Source organism: Prionailurus viverrinus, chromosome C1 (assembly GCF_022837055.1).
Source record: "Prionailurus viverrinus isolate Anna chromosome C1, UM_Priviv_1.0, whole genome shotgun sequence".
Lineage (NCBI taxonomy): Eukaryota > Metazoa > Chordata > Mammalia > Carnivora > Felidae > Prionailurus > Prionailurus viverrinus.
In genome coordinates this window covers 187,408,571-187,431,467 of record NC_062568.1, presented here as the reverse complement: position 1 = coordinate 187,431,467, position 22,897 = coordinate 187,408,571, and the positions used below count along the sequence as shown (strand labels likewise).

General features: G+C 34.4%; 1 protein-coding gene across 5 annotated transcripts in view; it reads left to right on the top strand.

The window, feature by feature from the left end:
* The window catches only part of ZMYM4 (zinc finger MYM-type containing 4), a 145,938-nt gene that overhangs the window by 74,214 nt on the left and 48,827 nt on the right, over positions 1 to 22,897 (top strand). For 3 of the 5 annotated variants that reach the window (XM_047872017.1, XM_047872018.1, XM_047872019.1), the window contains 5 exons: positions 9,555 to 10,079; positions 11,807 to 11,868; positions 12,221 to 12,391; positions 19,525 to 19,609; positions 19,845 to 20,100. In XM_047872017.1, the coding sequence (XP_047727973.1) occupies positions 9,555 to 10,079; positions 11,807 to 11,868; positions 12,221 to 12,391; positions 19,525 to 19,609; positions 19,845 to 20,100 (1,099 nt within the window). Of the gene's footprint in view, positions 1 to 9,554; positions 10,080 to 10,290; positions 10,408 to 11,806; positions 11,869 to 12,220; positions 12,392 to 16,722; positions 16,786 to 19,524; positions 19,610 to 19,844; positions 20,101 to 22,897 lie in introns of those variants that run through there. The other 2 variants (XM_047872021.1, XM_047872020.1) reach the window with 2 other exon arrangements.

Sequence of the window (22,897 nt, the reverse complement as noted above, 5' to 3'; positions counted from 1 at the left end):
TTTCATTTTATTTTGCTTATGAAAATAATATGCCCTGAAATATTGAAATATTATAAAAATACATAAATGTTTTATTTCATTAAAGTGTATGATATTCTGTTATAGTGATATGTTTCAACTTTAATAGACCCTGGACAGTTTTTAGGTACATGCCAAATGTATCAATTTATGGATTTCGCTGTTCTTCTTGATCATTACTTTTAGAGTAGTATGAATACCAGTGAACCTTCAAAAAAGTAAAGTCTGTTGTCTTTAGTTGTCCTCATAGTGAAGAACAAATGGTTGTTTTATAACAAACGGTTGTTATCTGTTCTTTAAAATCACATTTTTTTTAGTCTTAATAGTGTTCAAATGGATTATTGAAATTGTAACTTATTTCTATCAGAGGTATTTCAAGTGTCAACATTTGTTGGTCACCTTTTAGTAATAAAATCTATTAGTTATAAAATCAAATTGTTGTGAATATTCCACTGGTTTCGAGCTATTTTTTTTTTCCTATGGGAACAAATAAAAGCAAAAATTAATGAAAGTAAGTCCTGTGACTATCACCTATGAATCTCATCTCTCTTTATTGAATGTGTAGAGGTTACAATGGCATACTTGAATAGTTCTACAATAACAACACATATTTGAATGAAAATAAGAGAGCTATAGTCTATAGTCGTGACTTCCTGAGGAAGCTCATTCATCTTTGTTAGTACTTACCATGGATCGTTGATGATTGACCTGACTTAAGTAAATGGTTCATCTCTGGTATGGTAGGGCATTCAGTGGTTTGTCTTTGTTGGTAGAACATTCAGGGGGATTTTGTGAAAGAAATTCAACCACCTGATAAGAAGTTAGACTTGATGAATCTGAAGATTGCTTTCAGCCTCTGGGTGTGGTGATTTATGCCTGGTTCATAAAAAACTAGAGCCTATTACTCAAGGTGTGGTCTGTGGATCAGCAATATTAGCATCACCTGGGAGTATGTTAGAAATCAGATTCTAGCTGTCATCCTTTACCTGCAGAACCAGAATCTTTGGGGGTGGTGTGGAACTCAGGTATCTGTTTCCAACAAGCTCACCAAGAGATTCTGATGGCCGGTAATCATTGAGAAAGCATTGCTTTAGTTCAGTGATCCTCAAGAATTACTGTGTATCAGAAGCAAAATTATCTAGGGGTTTTTGTTTTTGTTTTAAAATTTTTAAAAGTGAGGTAAAATTGACATATAGCATTGCATAATTTTTTTAGATGTACAACATAATGATTTGCTGTATGTATGTATTGCAAAATGATTACTACAATTAGTTTCGTTAATACCCATCACCACTTATTCACTGTAACTTTGAAACACTGATAGAAATATATTTTACATGGAGACCTATGTGTGTACAGACATTTTTTATAGCATTGCTTATTGTTACTCTGACTAATGCACTTTGCTTTCTAGTATAGTTGTTGTTGTTGTTTTGTTTTGTTTTGTTTTGTTTTTTTAAGTAATCTCCACATCAAACACAGGGCTCAAACTCATGACCCTGGGATCAAGATTCGCATTCTCTACCGACTAAGCCAGCCAGGTGCCCCTTCTACTCTGTCTTATTAAAAAACAATTTCCTGGCCCTGGCTCACTAATGGGTGATACCTGCAGTTTGAAAGAACACTGGATTGTTGTATTCTAATTATTATCCCATTTCCATGAAAAGTTTTCTGTTGGTTACTGGCCTGTTAATAGCAAAGATTCCTTTTCATCTTAGGATCATAAATACAAATTATCATTCTTTCTATTACTGTAAGTGTGTCCTGATGAGAATCGGGGTCTGTCAATAAAGGCAGAAGCTAGAATGGCTGTTGAAAAGCATCTACTAGTTTAAGACAAAGCCACATAAGTTCAGCTGTTGATGAATTGTATGTTTACCAAGAGTCTGTTGTTTCCAAACCTGTTTCTTTTAGTACTACTTGTCATTGTAATTGTATAGTTTAAATTGTTTTTACACTAATGGAATTTACTCTGGAAAGTGAGTTGTTTCTTTCTTTTAAATTTTTTAAAATATTTATTTACTTATTTTGAGAGAGATAGAACACTGAGTGGGGTAGGGGCTGAGAGTGAGAGAGAATCCCAATCTCTGTGTCAGCTCAGAGCCTAACATGGGACTTAGTCTCACTAACCATGAGACCATGATGTGAGCCAAAATGAAGAGTTGGATGCTTAACTGACTGAGCCACCCATGCACTCCAAGTGACTTGTTTCTATGAATAATTTGAATGCTTTGGAAATACTTACTACGTAAATCAGTAAAAACATGGAGGTGCAGGTGTCTGTATTTTGTCATTCCACTTTAAAGAAACCACAGTTGCAGTCATGGAGTTTACATTATGGGTGTAATTTGTTCAAGAAAGAACTCAAATTAACATGCTCATTCTGCAAGATTTGGTTGATTCTCAAATGGTTGGTCAGTATGCTTTTATATATCCCAAATAAAAATAAATGTGTAAGACATGTATATTTCATTTGTTAATGATTCCTGGCTTTATTGGAGTTTTAACTATTAAACTGTATTCCTAATCTGGTTCTAAGAGGCTTTTATTATTCAGCAAATTGCATTTTATTGAATAACACTAAATCATCTTAGAAATATATTAGTGACAAAATTCTAATGTTGTAAGCTTTTATTTAAAATGAACCTCACTTAAAATGAACAAGATTACCTCATTAAAAAAATTTTTTTTAATGTTTTATTTATTTTTGAGAGAGACAGAGACAGAGACAGAGAGAGACAGAGTACGAGTGGGGGAGGGACAGAGAGAGAGGGAGACAGAATCCATGAAGCAGGCTCCAGGCTCTGAGCTGTCAGCACAGAGCCTGACGTGGGGCTCAAACCTGTGAACCACGAGATCATGACCTGAGCCAAAGTTGGACACTTAACTGACTGAGCCACCCAGGCACCCCATAGATTACCTCATTTTTATGCTTATTATTACTTGGTTTTGCATTCTTCAGAGTTTATGTTTTCTTTTCTTTTTTGATTCTTTATTTTATATAAGAGAGAAAAGCAACTTCAGAATTGTTTGAGAACTAAGATTTCTAAAGTTAAAATTATAACTGATATTATTTAATATCTGAAAATTATGCTTTGATTAAAAACAAAAAAGTATGGGAGGAATCAAGTAATGTATTGGCAATGAAAGTAGCTAACAGCCCTTTCACAGTGTTCATTTATGTGTTTATTGGACTTCTTAGTTGATGTTTGTGCCTTGAAATGATCCTTCGGTATAGTATAGAAACATCAGTCTGCCTCTTAAAGCAAAGCCTCAGCAGGAAGACCTGGAGTAAAAGTTGACCTACCATGAAATTTGCTTTCATTGTCAAATACAAATACTGTACTTAAAACTGCTTAAGATACCATTGTTCTCCGTTCACAAAATCTTACAACTTACTTGCATTTAACACATGTACTCCTTTCATTCTTGTACTGAGGAAGTTTATTTATGTACTGACCACATCCACTGTTGCACATAGATTTTCCTTTTAAACTCCTTAGTTGTTCCCTCTTTGTTGGATCATTCTCATAAGCAGACTACAAGCTGCAATATTCTCCATCATAAAAACAAGCAAAAAAACACCTCACCAAAAAGTAAAACAATGAGGAAAACAAAACAAAAATACCAGGTCGGAAAAAGACTTCACTGCAGATTTTAACCCTGTTTCTGCTCATTTTCTTTAATTTAGAGCAAAACTCTTACGGAGAGTTGTCTGTACTTAAGGTTCCTCAGTTCTGTCTTTTGGGATCACCCCTCTCCAGCTTGTACACTCATTTGTTCACTGATAATACTCTTGTCAAGTTAGAAGATCATTTCAGCTTTGCAAATGTTACTGATCCTTCTCAGTCTTCATCTTCTGTGTCAGCTCAGCAGTGTTTGTTTTGGTTGGTCAGTCTATCCTTGCTGAAATTCTTCCTTTACATAGCTTGTTTGACATCAGTCACCTAGTTTTCCTCTTGCCTCATTGGCTGTTGTATCTTAGTCTCTTTTCCTTATTCCTTCCTTTCTATCAGATTTCCAAATGGTGCAGAGGACTCTTTAGCTCTCTTCCATCAGTAGTAAATAAATTTGCTAGGTGATCTCATCTTGTCGCATTAATTTTAAGTGCCATCTCTTCATTGACTCCCCAATATGTATGTCATTGCTTGGCAAGAGTCTCCTTTTTAATTCCTCTTTATTAATATATCTAATTGCCATCTTATTATCTCCAGTTGAAGATTTAATAAAGTTCTCAAAATTAACAGGCCCAAAACCAAGTTACCTCTTTCCTGTCTGCTCCTCTCTTAGTGTTCCCATCTCAAGCAATGATACCTTGTTGTATTATCCTTTGCTTCTTTCATATCCAGCTTCTTATATATCATGGAATGCCTCTAAACCCAAATCAGACTGTTTCTCCTTTACATCCACCATTACTACCCTGGCCTTAGCCACCAATGTTTCCTTGGATTATTGCAATAATCTCCTCTAATTGTTCTTCCCACTTCCATTCCATTCTTCATTCCCTTAACATTAAAAATTTTATGTTTTATTTTATATTTGAGAGAGCGAGAAAATGGGGGAGGGGCAGAGAGAGATGGAGACAGAATCTGAAGCAGGCTCCATGCTCCAGGCTCCGAGCTGTCAGCACAGAGCCCGATGGAGAGCTCTAACTTAGGAGCAATGAGATCAAGAACTGAGCCAAAGTTTGATGCTTAACTGACTATGAGCCACTTAGGCATCACATTCCCTGTAACATTTAACAGTCTTAAAGGAGTCCTATAGAAGCTAGGGTGATCCTTGTAAAATATAAATCATGTTAATCCTCATCAGGATCTTTTAATGACTTCCTTTCACACTTAAATATATTGCATTTTCCCCTATGGTCTGCAAATTTGTAATAGACCTATTCTCTGGCTTTTTCTCTTTTCTCATTTTTTAGCACTCTTCCTCTCACTCATTCAGGTCCAGTCATTTGTCCTTCCTTTTCTTCACATATGCCAATCCTGTTCACAGTGTCTAACAGCCAGGAGTCTTCAATGAGAAATTGGTACTTTCAAGTGTTTCACTAGCTACTGGGATCCCCAATAAATGCAGTGTCCTGCTTTGTTTTGTATATGTAGGCTTTGAGAAACAGGAGCTATTTCTTTTGTTTGATTAAATGGGCCTCAAGGATGAAAATTCTTGTCCGGTTGATTATTTACCTGTTAAAATAATTGTTTTTAATGTTTCTTATTTTTGAGAGAGAGAGAGAGCACAAGTAGGAGAGGGGCAGAGAGAGAGGGAGACACAGAATTTGAAGCATCTGAGCTGTCAGCACAGAGCCCGACGTGGGGTCAAACTCATGGGCTGAGAGATCATGAGCTGAGCCAAAGTCGGAGGTTTAATCAACTGAGCCACCCAGGCACCCTGTTAATTATGTATCTTAATGTAACTAGTACTTACATTAAGATTTGTTCAGCCTGTATGTTTCTTGTGGGATAACAAGCAAAATTTCATTTAAAAAATCTTTTAAGTTTATTTTTGAGAGAGAGCGAGTGAGGGAGGGGCAAAGAGAGAAAGGAGAGAAAGAGAATCCCAAGCAGACTCCACACTGACAGCGTGGAGCCTGATGCAGGGCTAAAACTCATGAACTGCTGCATCATGACCTGAGCTGAAATCAAGAGTTAGACATTTACCCAGACGCTTGAGCAACTGAGCCACCTAGGCACCCCACTAGCAAAATTTCAAATTCAAATTAGATGCTTTGTTAGAAATTGCCATCTCTGAAAAAGCTTTAAATCTCAAGTGCATTTTCAAATAAGGATAAAAAATTTGTTTTCAATAAACAATAGATACATGTGCTTCAAAACTCAAAATATATAAAAAATATGCTTTGAAAAGTTGTGTTTCTGTCTTCTAGCTACCCAGTTATGATTTTCATAGAAGATCAATGGAAGATACTTTTTATACTCATAAATTTTAAAAAATACATTAGTGATAGCCTAATGTATTTATTCTTTGTCACTTAGGTATTTTTACTTAATTAACCTTGGAAATTCATATAAAGCTACCTCATTCTTTTTTTATAACTGCATAATGCTCTGTTGTAGGTATGTACTATAATTAATTTAGTCTCACTGATGAATAGATAGGCTGTTTCCAGACTTTGCTGCTGTAACTGTTCTTTTTTCATAGTTCCCTTGCAAGATTTAGAACTAATAAAACGCTGTATATTAACTATGGTAGAATTAAAAAATAAAAAGAATATTATATCTCTAGAATAAAATCTTAGAAGTTGAAATGCTGGCTCAAGAGGTATGTGTATTTAAAGTATCATAAATATCACTGTCTATTCTTTATTAGAGTTGTACCAGTTTATGTTCCTACCAGTAGTATTTGACTGTAGCAGTTGGCGAACTTTTCTTCTTTCAAGGGCTAGAGTAAATATTTTAGGCTTTGCAGCTTACATATGGTCCATGTCACAAGTTTTTTTTGTTTTGTTTTGTTTTTTTAGTATATATGTTTTGGCCTTGGGCCATAGTTCTGGCAGCTTTGGCCTGTAGCATGGCTGTCAGGCTGTTATCAAAACCTTTTGTCCTTACCAACCTGCTTGTGAACATGGTATCTCACTGCATTATTAATTTTCATTTCACTTATGAACAAAGCTCATCCTTCATGTGTCCTTTCTTGGAATGTTTGTTCAAATCCTTTTCTTCTGTACATGTATTTGGTTGTTTGTATTTTTATTGAGGCCTACGAATCTTATCTGTATCCAAAATGACCCTTTGTGATATCAAATACAATAAAATCTTTTTAGCTGGTTAATCTGTAATCTCTGGTTTGGTTTGTGTCTTCTCTGTAGCAGTTTTTGGGTCACATTTGACCTGTTACTGTTTTACTCAATAAATTAGTCTTTTATTCTAGATTTTGTGTCATTTTTAGAAAGGCTTTTCCCCACTTTATTAAGACTTAAAAATAATTTTTCCATATTTTTTATATTAGTGTTTTATTTTTTATGTTTAAACTTTGAAAACATCTGGAAATTATTTTGATAGGAGTTAAGGATCTACTTTTCCCAAGTGGCTAGCCTTTTCTCTCAATACCATATCCTGAATTTAAATGTAGAGGTTTTGAAAATTGCTTGCAATATTACTTTTTAGTGTTTACTTCTCATATACTGTAAAATTTAGATTAAGCTGCTGACCACATGAAAGGCGTATTCATTCATGAAACAGTTACTGAGCATGTGCTGTATGGCCTGGTACTAAGGATCCCTGGCCTTTAGTTGCTTACAGTCTGGTAGATTTATCACACCATATGCATGTGTGTGTGCAACACCCTACACTTCTTTATTTATATTTTCTCCTTAACTTTCTATTACTGTAAGAATTTTCAAGTACATAGAACAATTGAAGGAATAGTATATTGAATATCTATAATGTAGTGCATGCTCTCTGATTCCTCCCTGCTGCTCTCTCTGTGTTATATATATACTATGTGAGTGTAAGCTGTAGACATTCCTAAGATTTTAGCATCTATTGTTTGATTATTATTTAATTAAGTAAGTGATGATTTTCTTGTTTTATTATTGTTTGTCTTATTATTCTGTTTGTCTTTCTAGTTCTTGAGGAGGGGGAACCATAGCTATCTTTTTAATCATTTTATCCCTTGAACTTATCACAATACTTAACCACAGAGTGGTTTCCTAATAAATATATGCTGAATGAATGAGTACTTTAGGCAGTAGGAAGCTGTGGAAGGATTTCAAGGGATATAATATGGAATGATTTATGGTTTAGAAAGATAATCTAGTGTCTTTCTGGAGGAGGGCAACTTGAGGAATGCTTTTATTTAGACTTTGTATCAATTAGGATTTGATTATAAGTAATCCAACTCAAACAAACTTAAACAAAAAGAGGAGTTTATTCTGGATCATGGAATCCAGGGAATGACTTGAAGAACCAACCAGTCTCACGAACGGTTGATCTGGGCTTCAGGAACAAATAAAAACAAGGCTGTTGGTACCACCAATATTTTTAGTCTTTGCTTCATTCTGTGTTTTTATTAGGTTCAGTTTGCCTGCTCATGGATCAATTAAATGTGGTTTAGGGGTAGGGTTTGTAAGAATATGATTGCTTCCTAGATGTCCATGTAGATTTAATTAGTACAGTGTCCACAGTAAGAGATGTGGAGTGTTAGAGTGGTGCCTTGTGGAGGAGATGGATTCGAGAGCTATTAAGTAGGACAGTTTACAGAATTTGTCCAGAGGGAAAGAGAATTGGACTGATTTCTCTTTTCATGAGCAAACTGCTGGCTTGCTGATGCTGTTAATCAGGTGATGGAAATACAAGAAGAGTATGCTTGGAATGGGAACATGATGAACTTGGTTTTAAAAGTACTAAGTTGGAGATCCCTAGGGACATATAGGAGCTTGTTGAATATGGAGATCTGAATCTTGGAAGAAAGTGCTTAGGAAATTCACAGCAATGGTGAAAGCTATGGTGGTGAGTAAAATAGTCTGAGTGTATAAAATAAGAGAATTGGAATATTGAGAGCATAAACAGAGGAAGAGGAATATGAAATAAATTAATAGACTAATTAGAAAGGTAGGAAGAAGTATAGTGTCAAAGAAACCAAAGGCCTTTTATTCAGGACATATATGCTACATAGGGATTGAAAAAAATCAATTGGATTTGACCATTAGGAAATTCTTGACGATCTTAATGAGAGCAGTTCCAATGAGAAGTTGGGACCCAGGTTGCATTAAGTTTGGAGGATTAATAACTGGGAGATGAAGTAGAAATAAACCGATGTAGCCTTTTTTTCTAGAGGTTTGACTGTGAAGGGAAGGTGAAATGAGAGCTGGGAGGTTTTTTAAATTTTATTTTGGAATGGAAGAGATGTGAGCATTGTAGTTTCAAACGGTAAATAGTTTTTAAATTTTTTCTGGCTTGGATACATTTTATTCTTTATGTTTAAATACTTAGCATTGTAAACATTAACTGCTGTGTTTATTAGAGTTAGTACAGAGATAGTGAGACTTTAAGAGCAGAGACCTGTGTTCTAATCTCAGTTCCCCAGAATAATCACTGTAGTAATTAAAATGAAGTTTTATATTCTCTTCTGTGTGTTAGTCACTGTGTTAATAGGCCTTTTATACATACTATCATTAATCCTCACCACAAATTAATCTCTAAGGTGAGTATTAACACTGTTTTACAAATAAAGAAACCTGAGAGTTTACCTTTCAGGATCACATAGATTTTTAGCGATCATACTATGATTCCAACACAGATATGTCTGTTTCTGAAGTTGGTACTCTTTTTTTTCTGCATCACATTGCCTCCTTTCTAACCTCAAATAGCTTCTCAAGTTGTAGATCCCTATTTCCTTATCTGTCACATTAGGATAGTCCTATCACACCTATATCAAATTGCTGATTGAATGCTGTGGTATTATTATCTATATTTTGTTTGAAAAGAGAAATTATATATTTGGTTAAATACCAGACAGACCTTATAAATGTGGTCATCTTTAGCACTATCGTTTGTCTAAACAGTATTTTACTTTTTAAGGTGGTGGTATCATGGATACAGAAATGTCTGAAGATATAGACCACAACTTAACTCCTACCCTTGACAGCATGTCTTATGGAATGCCGAATCAAACAGGATCTGAAAATTCATTGCTGGATGAAGATGATTATTTTTTGAACTCTGGGGATCTTGCAGGAATTCCAGTCGTTGGTAGTGACAATGAGGATGAACAGGATTTTAGTTCAAAGGACAATCTTGTTTCTTCAATTCATACTGATGATAGCTTGGAAGTAGAGAGAAGAGTCACACAGCATGAATCAGACAATGAAAATGAAATACAGATTCAAAATAAATTAAAAAAAGACTTTCCTAAACAGTTTGATCAGGTTTCTGTCTTTAAATCAATACGGAAAGATTTTAGTCTAGTAAGAGAAAACAGCAAAGAGACATTTTCTGGAAAGGAGAAAAATAGAGACCTAACTTATCATGAACGTGAAAAACGATTGGATAAACCCCATAAAGAGTTGGATTCAAGGTTGAAAAGCAGTTTTTTTGATAAAGCAGGTAATAATTGTTGGAATAGAGCCACAAAACACAATAAATACGTACTGATAATAATATAGCTTTTATTAGTTCTGATTCTAAGCAAAATATGAACAGTTAAATTCATTGTAAGCTTGTCATTTTTCTTTTATCCTTGTTCTTTGCAGAGTGACTGAATTTCTCCCAGTAACTTTTGGTAATGGTAAAAATGATTGAAAAATAGTTCTAAACCTCATTTCTCCCTCCCCTGGTTGCAATATTTTGATGAGAAGGCAAGATACTCAAGTCACCTGTTCATTTTCTTTGGTTGAACATTGGAACCTCAAGTTGGATTTAACTTCTTTGTGCTGTAAGCACTAATTCAAACTGCTGTCCCACCAATTAGTCCAAATTAGGGAGGGTTTTTCTATTTGACAACATTTCTCTTTTATGTTCTAGAGGTTTCTTGAGGCCCTTCTTGAGCCTCTTTGCCCAGAGTACCCTATACTTCAGCTTCAGTTCCATTCTTGAATATGTCACATATTTTCTTGTTTCTTTGCCTTCTTTTACCTCTGCTGTTCCGTTTGTCTGCATGTCCTTTTCTTTCTTTGTATATATGCCTATAAAGTACTTCTTATCCAACAATGCCTAACACATAAACCTCTTCTACTCTGTAGTCATCTCTAACCTCTCTACCTGAAGAATGAATTGTTTCCTTCTCTATATTTACATAACATTTTGTTCATACCTCATTATTTATAGTACTTACATTACTTATTATACTTCTATATTTGTTTTGTTGTACCTACCAGTGTAGTTTATTGAGGGCCAGGTTGTATCATATTCATCTTTGCATTCTTAGGGCCTAACTTGGTGCAGTGAAAATTGTAATATTTCAATAAATGCTCAATAGATGTGAAGGAAAGCAAGGTGCCATATATCAACCCTTACATTTCTTCTGTCAATGCTGGAAAAATATAGTAGAAAGACTAGGTCAGTATTATTAAAAAGAGCAATTAATTTACATATCCATTATGTACCAGGCTGAACAGGGTATACTATATTTTTAAATATATATTATTAAATTTATATTTTTGATATTTCTATGGGGGATAAATTGAGGGCATTTATGCCCAAGGAGCATAATGTCTAATAGTAGAAGGGAAAAGTCAAGTAGTAGAAGTATCAATGACCAGTTAAATAGTGTAAGATTTAATTTATAATTAAATACAGTGGTAGAAGAATTTGTCATAGGCCATACAAGAAGATTTCTTTCAGGTAACTGAAACAGTGTATTTTAGGTATTCTTAGAAAAGAGCTGCTTTTTAACTCAGTGGCCAGGGAAGGTTTATAGAGGAGAGGTGAATTTTGAACTGAGCAGAATCAGAAGTCTGTATAGAGATAGATAGATAGATAGATAGATAGATAGATAGATAGATAGATAATAGATAGATAGAGGGGTCTTGGAATGATATAAGCAGAAATGGGGAGGAACAAACACAAGTAATTTGCAGAGTATAGTAATAAGGTAACCACATTATTTAGGTTTGAGCAAGGAAATGTGTAAGGTGAGGCTAAAAGGAAAGTGGGGCTAGACTTTTGTTTGAGTGGAACTATCTTTTGGGTATTTTTGGGGACCCATTTCACTCTAATAAGCATCTTTATTTGACAAGAGAGGTGATTATCGAATGATAGCTTTTTAGGTCACTCTTTATAAGATTTGTTATTCATATACATGTGTTTGTTTTGTTTTTTTTTTCTTTCAATAGCTAATCAAGTTGAAGAAACATTACATACCCATTTACCACAAACCCCAGAAACAAACTTTAGGGTAAGTTTTCAGTGTGTATGCAGACTGCTGTAACTGTGGCAAGTGTCAAAGTTTTCTCTGTGTCATTTTCTAAACTGTAACTATGTGTGTTAGGTAGAGCACGGATTGTTTTTTTAATTTGCTTTATTATTTGGTAAGGACATCTTTGAAGATGTTCTGAGAAGCCTCAGCTCTTAGTTTCTTTATTTGTATTTGATATTTAGACATAGACCAATTTACTTTTAGGCATAGGGACTCTAATGCGTATCCATAGAGTTCTTCATTTCCAGTGAGCTTATCTTTGGGTGTTAACACCTGAAGAGGAGTAATCTTTAAATCTGAATATTTATTAATACTTTATATTGTGTTTTAGGATTCCAGCTATCCATTTGCCAATAAAGAATCCATTGGTTCGGAACTGGGGAATTCCTTTGCATCAAATATTAGAATTAAAGAAGAACCTTTGGATGATGAGTATGACAAAGCAATGGCACCACAGCAGGGACTACTAGACAAAATTAAAGATGAACCTGACAATGCTCAAGTAAACATTTCACCTTTACTTTCCCCCCCCCCTTCTTTTCTGTTCCACACGTGAATTCTTCATTTGAGAGAGGAAATTCTTGATTAAGAAGTGAAGTAGTTTGTTGACAGTGTGAGAGGAGACTTCATGAAGGTTAAGGCAATTTGAATTATCTTCTGAGAGTAATGCTAAGGAATCAAGAGTTACATGAAACTTCTCCTGAGTAGTAATTTAGGCTTTTAATCCTCTTTGTTCCTTAATGTCACTGTTCTATGATTTTTACAATTTCAGTGCAGGATTAGGGAAGGGGAGTCTTCAAGGATTTGAGATTGATGCAGCAGACATGGCTGAAGGTTTATGGTTTTTATGAGTTTATGTTGTGATTGAGTTTATACAAGGTAGTAAGCCTTGCGCAATTACTGATAATGAAGTACACACCGTGTGTGGATTTAAGTTTCTTGGGGGAGGAAGTAATGGACAGGTTATCTTTGAAAGGGTTAATTGATTGAAGAACTAGTTCATTTGATCAATGGGTAGAAGGTAAAGGAGGCTTTGATGGGTGAAATGGGATTCCAAATTTGAGATCTGTAATTAATAGGGAGGACCCAGCTCTACTATTGAAGATTGCTCTGGAGGAAAAATTTACAGAGATCCTGTAACTGAAGTTCTGAAATCAGTGAAGATATCTATGCAGTTAATGACATTACAGTAGTTGGGATGTAAGAAAAAAGTTATGTGCTGTAATAAGTTTGGAGTGTACAAAGGGAACTGAGGGATGAATACACAAAATCAATTATTTGAGGGTGGTCTATGTTTTATACAAAGGGCATGAATTCAGAGGCTGAGAAGTAAAGATACCATGAATTAGCTATTTCTCGACATGATAGTTGATCTAAAGACAGGTTCCCTTTCCATATGTTTCTATTATTTTGGGGAGCTGAATGTGTAAGACTTCTGTGGAAGAGATTTTTTTATTCACATGTCTCTGAGCACGGTTTCCCAACTTTGGCACTATTGACATTTTGGTCCAGATAATTCTTTGTTGTGAGGGGCTGTCCTATGCAGTGTAGTACATTTGTTTAGCAACATCCTTGGCCTCCACCTTCTTGGTACCAATAGTATCTCCACCCTCTCAAGTGTCTGCAGACATTGCCATATGTCCCCTGTGGGGTGGGCAAAATTGTCTGCTGTTGAGAACCACTGTTTTACAATAAGGAGATGTAAGAATAGATGTTTTGTATGAGTCATATTGATATTCAGTTAATTTCTTGGTGCTCAGTGGAAGGTAGCAGTATAGAGTAGTGATGATAAAGCTGTAGGCACTGGATGGTTATGAGTGTGAAGGTAACAAAGAAGATGGCAGAGCAGGAATATGAAAATAGTTAAATACAAGGTAGATTGAAAGCATGTTAACAGAAGCAGGCAAAATGGAGATCTTGATTATTGGTATTAGGGATAAAGAAATATCTTGGTAACCTAGGGAAAGTTCATGCCTCAGAAGACTACAAATACATCCATATACAGGGAAGATTTCCTGTCTCTTTACATGCCCCAGTGTGGACATGGGACATTCATAAGAAGTCATAATCCTGGCAGGGATCCAAAAGCATTACTTTCTCTCTGTATATGACCCAGTAACACTTCCTTTAGGATGAAAAGGCAGTTATAGCAAAGACCAAATACCTTGGGGGAAAAGGAACATCAGGAAGGATAATTTATATTACTTTTTTGAAAGCAATCAGTAATTCCGGTGGTTGGGGGATACCAATAGGATGGAATTGTCATAAACAACTACATGTTTATACACTATTGAAAGTGTAATATGTTATAAAATGCTGATTATGAAGTTTCATCATGATTTTGGGGAAGAAATTCCTCAAAAGTTCCAGCACTTGATTGATTGGACTCTTGAGAACAAAGCAGGAATGTGTATAGGTCCTGGGCATACAGTCCAGAGACATTCTTTACCCTGACCCTACAACGGGGCAGTCCGAGCACGTGAGTAGATAAAACTAGGTTTTTCAAAACCAAACCAAACCAAACCAAACAAAATGTTTATTTATTATTAAGAGACAGAGACAGAGCATGAGCATGGGAGGGGCAGAGAGAGGAGGAGACACAGAATCTGAAGCAGGCTCCAGGCTCTGAGCTGTCAGCACAGAGCCCGACCTGGGGCTTGAACTCACGAACTGCGAGATCATGACCTGAGCCGAAGTCGGACACTTAACCGACTGAGCCACCCAGGTGCCCCGATAAAGTTAGGTTTTCTCTGAGACATCCTTTCTATTGTATCAGCCACACCAATTCTGTAGGATCAGACCTTTTCATAATTCTTCTAGATATCCCTCTGGGCAACTTATGTTAGACACAGATACCTGGTCTTTCTTTTCTTTTCCCTCATCTTTCCTTCCTGTTCCCTTTCCCTTCCCCTTTCCCTCCCCACTTCCTCTCCTTCATTGCCCTCTTCCTTTAGGTATTTCTCTCCGGTGACCATTGGAAATCTGTATTCTTTGCTGTTCAGTACTGCCTAATGCTTTCACTCTTACATTTCCCATAGACTGGTGAAAGGAGTCCTAATATTATTTTAACAGTTTCTGAAACAGTACTATTAACCTAACTCTCTTAAAATACTGATAGGTTTTACAGTTGTGGTCAGGCTTTACTTTTGACTGTCAGTTACCAGTAGTAACTTTTGTCATGATTTAATAAGATCATAGCTTTGGTTCATGGCACCTTATCAAAACCTCCTTTGGCTTTTCTCTTTGCTTAACTTGTAATTTTACTTTCAGCTCACTTCCTAATTCTCCTTTTTACACAATTCATTTTGGTCTTAATTTCTCTACTTTCCATACTTGCTCTACTTTCCAAATCACCTGGGGTGCTGCAATGTGTGTATATATATTTAAAGACTCAACCCATTTGTTCTTGATTATTTCATCAGTTAATGATTTTCTGGGGTCACCAGTTGTCATCCTCCTACCTCTGTTATCAGCATAATATCATTTGGTCTTGCAGTTTCATTTCTTTATTCAGATCCCTCCTGCATGTGACTATATTTTCTGTAGTGTTTTATAGGTACAGTGTACCTATACAGTGTGTAGTGTGTTGCCTCATCTTTCTGTATAAGAAGGCCATAGTAGGTGGTATTAACTCCATTTGTAGATGAGGGAACTGAAGTTCATAAAGGTTGGAAGGAACCATTATGGGGCCATAATGAAGGTTATTTTATTATTATCCTAACAATCTTTATATAAATAAAAGTTGTTTAATGTTTAAAACTGCCTGGAGAAGGTTTTTAAAATAGAAAATTTAGAGAGCCAGAGACCCTATTTTTGCTTTTCCCCTTTTCAATTGGTTCTAAAAATTGGAAATTCAGTGAATACTACATTAACGTCATGATTTTTTTTCTTTTTTCTCTTATTAAAAGAGCTAATTTTATCTCTTGTTAAAGTAAATGGATTATGATGGGAAAGCAAATAAATTTTCACAATAGTGAGTCATAGAGTTTTAGAAAGTAGAATGCAGTAATTAAATGCTGGGCTTTTTTAAGGTATATCAGATTAACTTGGCTATAGGTACTGGGTTCTTCATTTCTAAAATACTGTCTTGGGATACGGATACAATTCTTCCTTTATGGTAAACAAAGGGAAGGTAAAGCTATTGGTAAAGGATTTTTTTGTTTTGTTTTGATAACCTGTTTTTCTCCTTCTGAAAGTTTTTGAAGCCATCAGATTTTCACTTAAGTTATTAGTCATTGTTTATAATTAAATATTTGTAAAGTTAGTCATTATTAGGGGGATAGTAACATAAACATGATTCTGCCTTGAAGGCGTTGTGCGGTCTATAAGTAGAGTACTTAAGATATACTTATTTTACTATACTATATAAGTAATATGTACTTGAGGCTTAAGGAACGTATCAGAAGTTTGGAATAATTGTCATGAACAGTGAAAAAGAGCTGACTGGAGACCATTAAAGTATGTCAATAAGTATTGATTTTTTTCGGGAGTTTTCTGAGATTAAAAAAAGTTTTTTTTACTTGAAGTTTGCTTTAATATACTATATAATGTAAGAATGTCAGGATGAGCCAATGTTAGGAATTCTTTTAATACATAATTTCAACTGGTCAAATAAGACTGGATAGATAGATGCAGAAAGACATCTCACGTAATTTACTGTGCATTTCTTGTAATAGATACTCTCTTGGTCATGGTAAGGAAATATCTACTTCAGATCAATAACAATCATTGAATTTAAGAGTAAAATGATGGAAACCTGTTAATAATTACTAAAAGAACACAAATTACTGATGTCAGCATTATTATTTAACTCTTGTTGGATTTTCGACCCAGTACATGTTAAAGAAATTAGAAGAAATAATGGAAAAGGGGAGACAAAATTGTCATCGTTTACTGGTAAGGATCTTTATTAGAGAATTAATAGAGTTCATGAAAGTATAGTGGAGTAGCTAGTTGAATTTTAGTTATATGAAAGATAGCAATATTTCTGTAAATCACTTGTTTCTCAGAGAATATGATGAAAATATTTGGTATTCCCCTTGGCAAAGCAACTAGAAAGTACTTATGTTAGGTGAAAGACAATTTGATAGAATGGAGAGACTTTTAAAAAAATGTAAGGTATTAGTTATTCCTAAATTAAGATACAGTTTTGATAACAGTTCCGATGACAATATCAGTAGGTTCTAATGTTTTGAAGAATAGGCATCCACACAAACATTAGACATGTATTCTAAAAATATAGGTTGATAGTGGTGGACTATTGTATAAATGGTTAAACCTCTCATGATTACGTTTATTAGGATAGTGTGATATCCTAAAAATAGGCTGGCTCAGTTGGTGGAGCATGTGACTCTTGATCTTGGGGCCTTGAGTTTGGGCCCCATGCTGGGGGTAGAGTTTATTTAAAAAAAAAAAAAATACGGCTGATAATGATACAGAATAGATTGCCACAAAAGAGACATTTTCAAAGCAATCTGATCTGTTAACAGTGAATGGAAGGAATTCACTACTCAGAGAAAGAAAAAGAAGACTAGCCCTTTAAACATCAAAATAAATAAATTCCAGATGGATTAAATTAGGGATTGGGCAAATTAGCAGCAGCATGCCAAATCCAGCCTGCTTTCTGTGTTTCTGTTTTGTTTTTGTTTTTCTGCACACTGTTTTTATAAATGAAGTTTTATTGGATCATTGCCACATTCATTTCATTTACATATTACCTATGGGTGTTTCTGCTCTACCAGGACAGAGTTGAGTAGTTGTGGTAGTATGGCCTCCAAAATAAAAAAATATTTAGTATCTGGCCCTTTGCAGATAAAGTTTGCTGACCTCTGGATGAAAGGACTGTTTTAGAAACAATGAAACCATTTTCTTAGTGTTTTATTTTGGAAGTAGAACTTTATAAGAATCGAAGGAGTCACAAAGGTAAAAACTAGATTTTTGGCATAGAAATGGAAACTTTATAAAAAGTTTTAAAAGTACATATTGAGGAAATGTTGATAACATGCTATACAGGGTTAATATTGTTATATTATAATACTTTTTTGTAAGTGGATATTACAAAAAGAATTGCAGATTGAAATGAAATAGTGGGGAAAGACTTTTCAGTGGCTTTTCACAAATTGCTAGAATAAATCTAATCAGAAGTTTAAAAACAACAACCTGTCATTGTGTATCAAGAACATTTACTGTGTGCCTTTCTACCTAGTAATTTCACTTCAAGAATCCTTTCCTTAGAAGATAATGCTAAGTATGAGAGTATGAATATTCACTTAAGATATTCATCATGGCATTTCTAATTATACCAAATGTGAGGAAACAAATGGACTGACTGACATTGGGTTATGGTCATATAATCTCATAGTGTTATGCAGGGCCATCAAATTGGAGACTGAGGCCAAAGGAAAAATCAGTAATACTGATCCCGTCTTTATTTATTTAAGTTTTGTTATTTTGTTCATGGATTTTGCATTTTTTCATTTTTAAAAATGCCACATTGAAACACTAATTTATCTTGATTACTGAGATTTTTGGTACCTTAACTTTGTGCCTGAGGCAAATGCCTCACTCACCCTATCCCAGTCTGATCCCTGTGTAATCTGGTATATCTATTAAATAATACACATCTATCAGTACTTCTCAAACTTGAGTAATGTACCAGATACCTCTTAACCACAAAAAAAGGGGGATATTTTGGAGTTGCCTGAGAATTCCAAGAATAAGATATCTGCTGGGGTTTCGCAGATTTCAGTGTGATAAGCAATTAATTAAAATAAAAGTTAAATCTGGCACTTAGAGTTTTCACAGTGCAATAATAGAATTGTTAAAGCAAATAACAGCACTGAAAACTTGTAGTATAACTCAGTTATATGTGGTTATTCATGACTAAAAATAAGTTTACATTCACCAAAAAAGTCATTGAAATAGATGCAGTTTTTAAAAATATTCTCTTAGAATTCTCAGACTCCCTACAGTACATCTGTAGACCTCAGGGATTCTTGGACTCCAACTTAAAAAACACGGACATTTAGCCACTTGAAGTGATTTTGGAGTAATATGTAATAATATGCAAATGTTTCACTGACTCAAGTGATCAAGAAATCATTTTACTAGAATGATATATTCAGTTTAATTACAACTATGTAGAGAAATAAAATCTCTGACTACAGGAGGGGAAAAGACTGGAAAGAAATATACCAAGAGAAAATGGTGGTTGTTTTGGTGTGATAGAAATATGATTAGAATTTTTCCTTATTTCTGCTTGTCTAAATTTTGTATAGTTTTACAATACAAAATATAGTTTGTGTATTACTTTTATAATAGATAAACAGCAACTTAAAATACTGTAATAATAATTGTCAAAAATAATTTAAATATCTGGTAGTGCTACAAGGCTAATTGGGTAGCTTCCTTCATTTTTTTTTTTTCTTTCTCAGCATATACAAACCTATTATACCCTTATTGCAATTATAGTTTGCTTGCTATTATTTCTTATTAATGGTAATGTAGTATAAATTCCCCTCCCCACCTTCCCACCCATGTAGCCAAAACAAAACTTATTGAATGTCTGGATTTCTTTAGATATTTTATATTTATTCTTTTCTCTAAGTATTTATTTATTTATTTTCTTTTTTAAAGGAGTATAGTCATGGCCAACAGCAAAAAACTCAAGAAGGGGAACTGAAAATTAGTGCTGTGTTTTCAGTCAGTGGCAGTCCTCTTGGTAAGAAACAGAATTGAGTAAATGAATCATGTTTATTTATTCTGACCAGTATGAGTGAGAGGAAGTATCTACTTGTATTAGTAAGCTAGGCAGTTCTCTGCTCATTTAGAATGGCTGTCATTTATATTGGATAATTAGTTTGGGGTTTCAAGACTGGTTATGGAAGAGGAAGAAAGGATATATACGTAAAATTCATGATGAAAAGTAAAACATTTTTCTTTTAATTTTTTTTAAGCTCCACAGTTGACTACTGGCTTTCAGCCTTCACTGGCGTCATCTGGCATGAATAAAATGCTTCCTTCAGTTCCAGCCACAGCTGTTCGAGTTTCCTGTTCTGGTTGTAAAAAAATCCTCCAGAAGGGGCAAACTGCTTACCAGAGGAAGGGGTCGACTCAGCTCTTCTGTTCTACACTGTGCCTCACTGGATATACAGTTCCACCTGCCCGCCCACCACCTCCTCCCACCAAGAAAACTTGTTCAAGTTGCTCAAAGTATAGCAGAATTCTAAATTATCTTCTGTTTCCTTTTAAAACACTTCATTCTTATCTGTGTATTGTTTAGTTTTCTACATTTCCATATTTTTTGGTAATTGCCACAGTATGTTGTTGCTTTCAGTTTTTCTGGATCTTAGGTGCTCAGCTTATTTTAATTATAAATAATGTGCCTTTTATATATTGAGATGTTTTTGAAACCAGCCTTTCCCATCCATGTTAGTTGAGATGCTTCATAAAACAAAAACTACACCACTTAGGTCATATAATACCACAATATTTTATTTGTAGGTAATAGATACTGAAATCCAAAAATATTTAAAGTTATGTATCCTGTTATCTAATTGGAATTCATTTAATACCTTTCTTATCTTTAAAAGTACTCCAGTGTAAAAAAAAGAAAAAAGGACTCCAATATATATTTTTATCTTCTCAATATCTCTGAACTGCCTCAGAGGTACCATTTCAGTGTTTAATATCAAAAGAATATGACCTTAGACCTTGATGAGATCATCCTGATATATTTGAAGAATATGAACTAATTTTGGCTGATTTGGTAAGGTGATTGTTAAAACTGTTTAAATAGGTCAGAAAAAGATGAATAATGCTCTCACTCTGAAACACTTTGGCCTGTTATTAAACTGTTCAAACCATGATTTATTAGTTTAGATATTTGTGTTTATAGTGCCTTACGCGGATCCTTCCCTTTCTCTGGAAAGCGAACAAAGATGCTCCCTCTTCTGGTTTAAATGGAAAAAGGCATTTTAGAGACTTGAAAGAAATTTGAATGTGGTTAGAAGTCTTTTTGGAAGTTAGTTATGTGGGCTTCCCTTTATGTTTCATGTTTGATTTAGCAAAAATAGATTTCTTTATACTGTTTGAATTATAAAGCATGCTTTTGAAAGTGTGTACCTCTTTTCTATATTCTAGTATATTCATCATCAGATTCTAAGATTAAGTCAACTTGAAAATTATATTTATAGGGTTTTTTTTTCCTGTTTTCTGTTTTGCCATGAGACAATTTCATATAACTTCCTTTTATGCTTCTTTATTTAATTCTACTTTAGTGATAGGCACTTTCTGAAATTTTGATTCTATTTCTTCTTTCATAATAATAGCCCTAGATAGTTCAGAGATGTTATCAGTGAATTTCAAAATGACCCTAGAAAACTCACAGAAGGGGTTTTTGTTTTTTTGTTTTGTTTTTTATTTATTTTGAGAGAGACAGTGTGAGCAGGGAGAGGCAGAGAGAGAATCCCAAGCAGCGTCTGCACTGTCAGTGGGTAGCCCAGTGCAGGGTGCAAACCCATGAACCAAACCATGAAATCATGACCTAAGCCGAAATCAAGAGTTGGATGCTTAACTGATTGAGCCACCCAGGCATCCCAGAAACCCATAGAAGTTTTAAGATGTGTGCCCTCTTTCTTTGTTTTTAAATTCTTGTGCATACATATTTTTATTTTAGGTCATTTTTACCTACATATCATATCTTACCTATCTTGATCTTATGTAGTTTGGTTATCCTTTAAGATTGCATTTCTCTTTTGTTATGTTTGGTCTTATCCATAAATCTTCCATTTTTTCATCCTGTCATTTCTTGACTCTTAACTGTTCTACCTCTTCATTCACGTATTCTATTATCCTTTTTTGTTTTTTTGTTTTAAATCCCTCGCTCTTTTCCATTTGCCTCTTACTGTCCTTTCAGGTACTCCTTACCTGCCTGATCTTCTCCATTTTCTTTCTTTTCTCCCCTTCTCATTTTACAGGATATCTTTTCTATTGTTGCTCAGTCCTCAACCACTGATCAGTCTTGTTTTTCCTTGCATTTTGTTTTATTCCTGAACTACTCTTTTATCTCCTTTTTACTACTTAACCATTCCTCCCCTTGTTTTCCTCTTACACAGTCAGACTGCAGAAGTTTAGGATGGTCTGATTTATCTGACTATAATATTGTTGAATTGGATCGTACCTTAAGTATAAGGAAATTGGATTCAAAGAAATTAAAAGAGTTCCTCTGTGTCACATAGCTGGTTAATTTTGGCAAATATATCGCCTGCCCCTGCCACTCCATATAATCAAACAGGTTTAATTTGTAAGTTAATCCCTTGAAGGAGCCCAAGAAGGATTTCAATTTAATTTGAATGGGTGGAGCTAGAAAAGATTTCCATCCTGATAGCCACTGCTATTTTTATAGACCAGTAGAGATATAGCAGCAGCACTTAGGTTGATTAAAAAACAAACAAACAAACAAAAAAACCTCATTAGCTCTTTGAATTACGTTTTATTTTTCTTAATCTTTTATTAACCATATTTCTTAGCATCTTGAATTTAACCTAAATTCTGAATATATTTTAGCTAATCATCATTTAATTTTCAGGTTTCCTTAGTAATAAGGACCTAATGCTTAGTTTTTAAAAATCTGTTTCAAAATCCTACTTAAAAGAGGTCATTTGGAGGGTAATTTTTTTAATGCTTTTAGATAAAATTACTTGATACAATGATAGAGAAGTAACTATTTTGGGATTGTCTGTATCATTTCTGAATTTTTACTGTTTGGAATCAGATAAAATCTATGATAAGATGTAATGTAGTTGGATGCTAAGCATACTAAGGCGAGTGAGAAATACCTACTTTTATACTCTATTGCTTTGATCAATGCTGCTCCCCAATTCTTATTTCCTTAACCTTCTGGAAAACTCCTATTTAAGACATAGCAAAAATAGCCTTTCATGTTACATATTGTCTGAAATAATTGTTTCTTCATTTCTCTTTCTGTTGTGCATTATATTTTTTCATA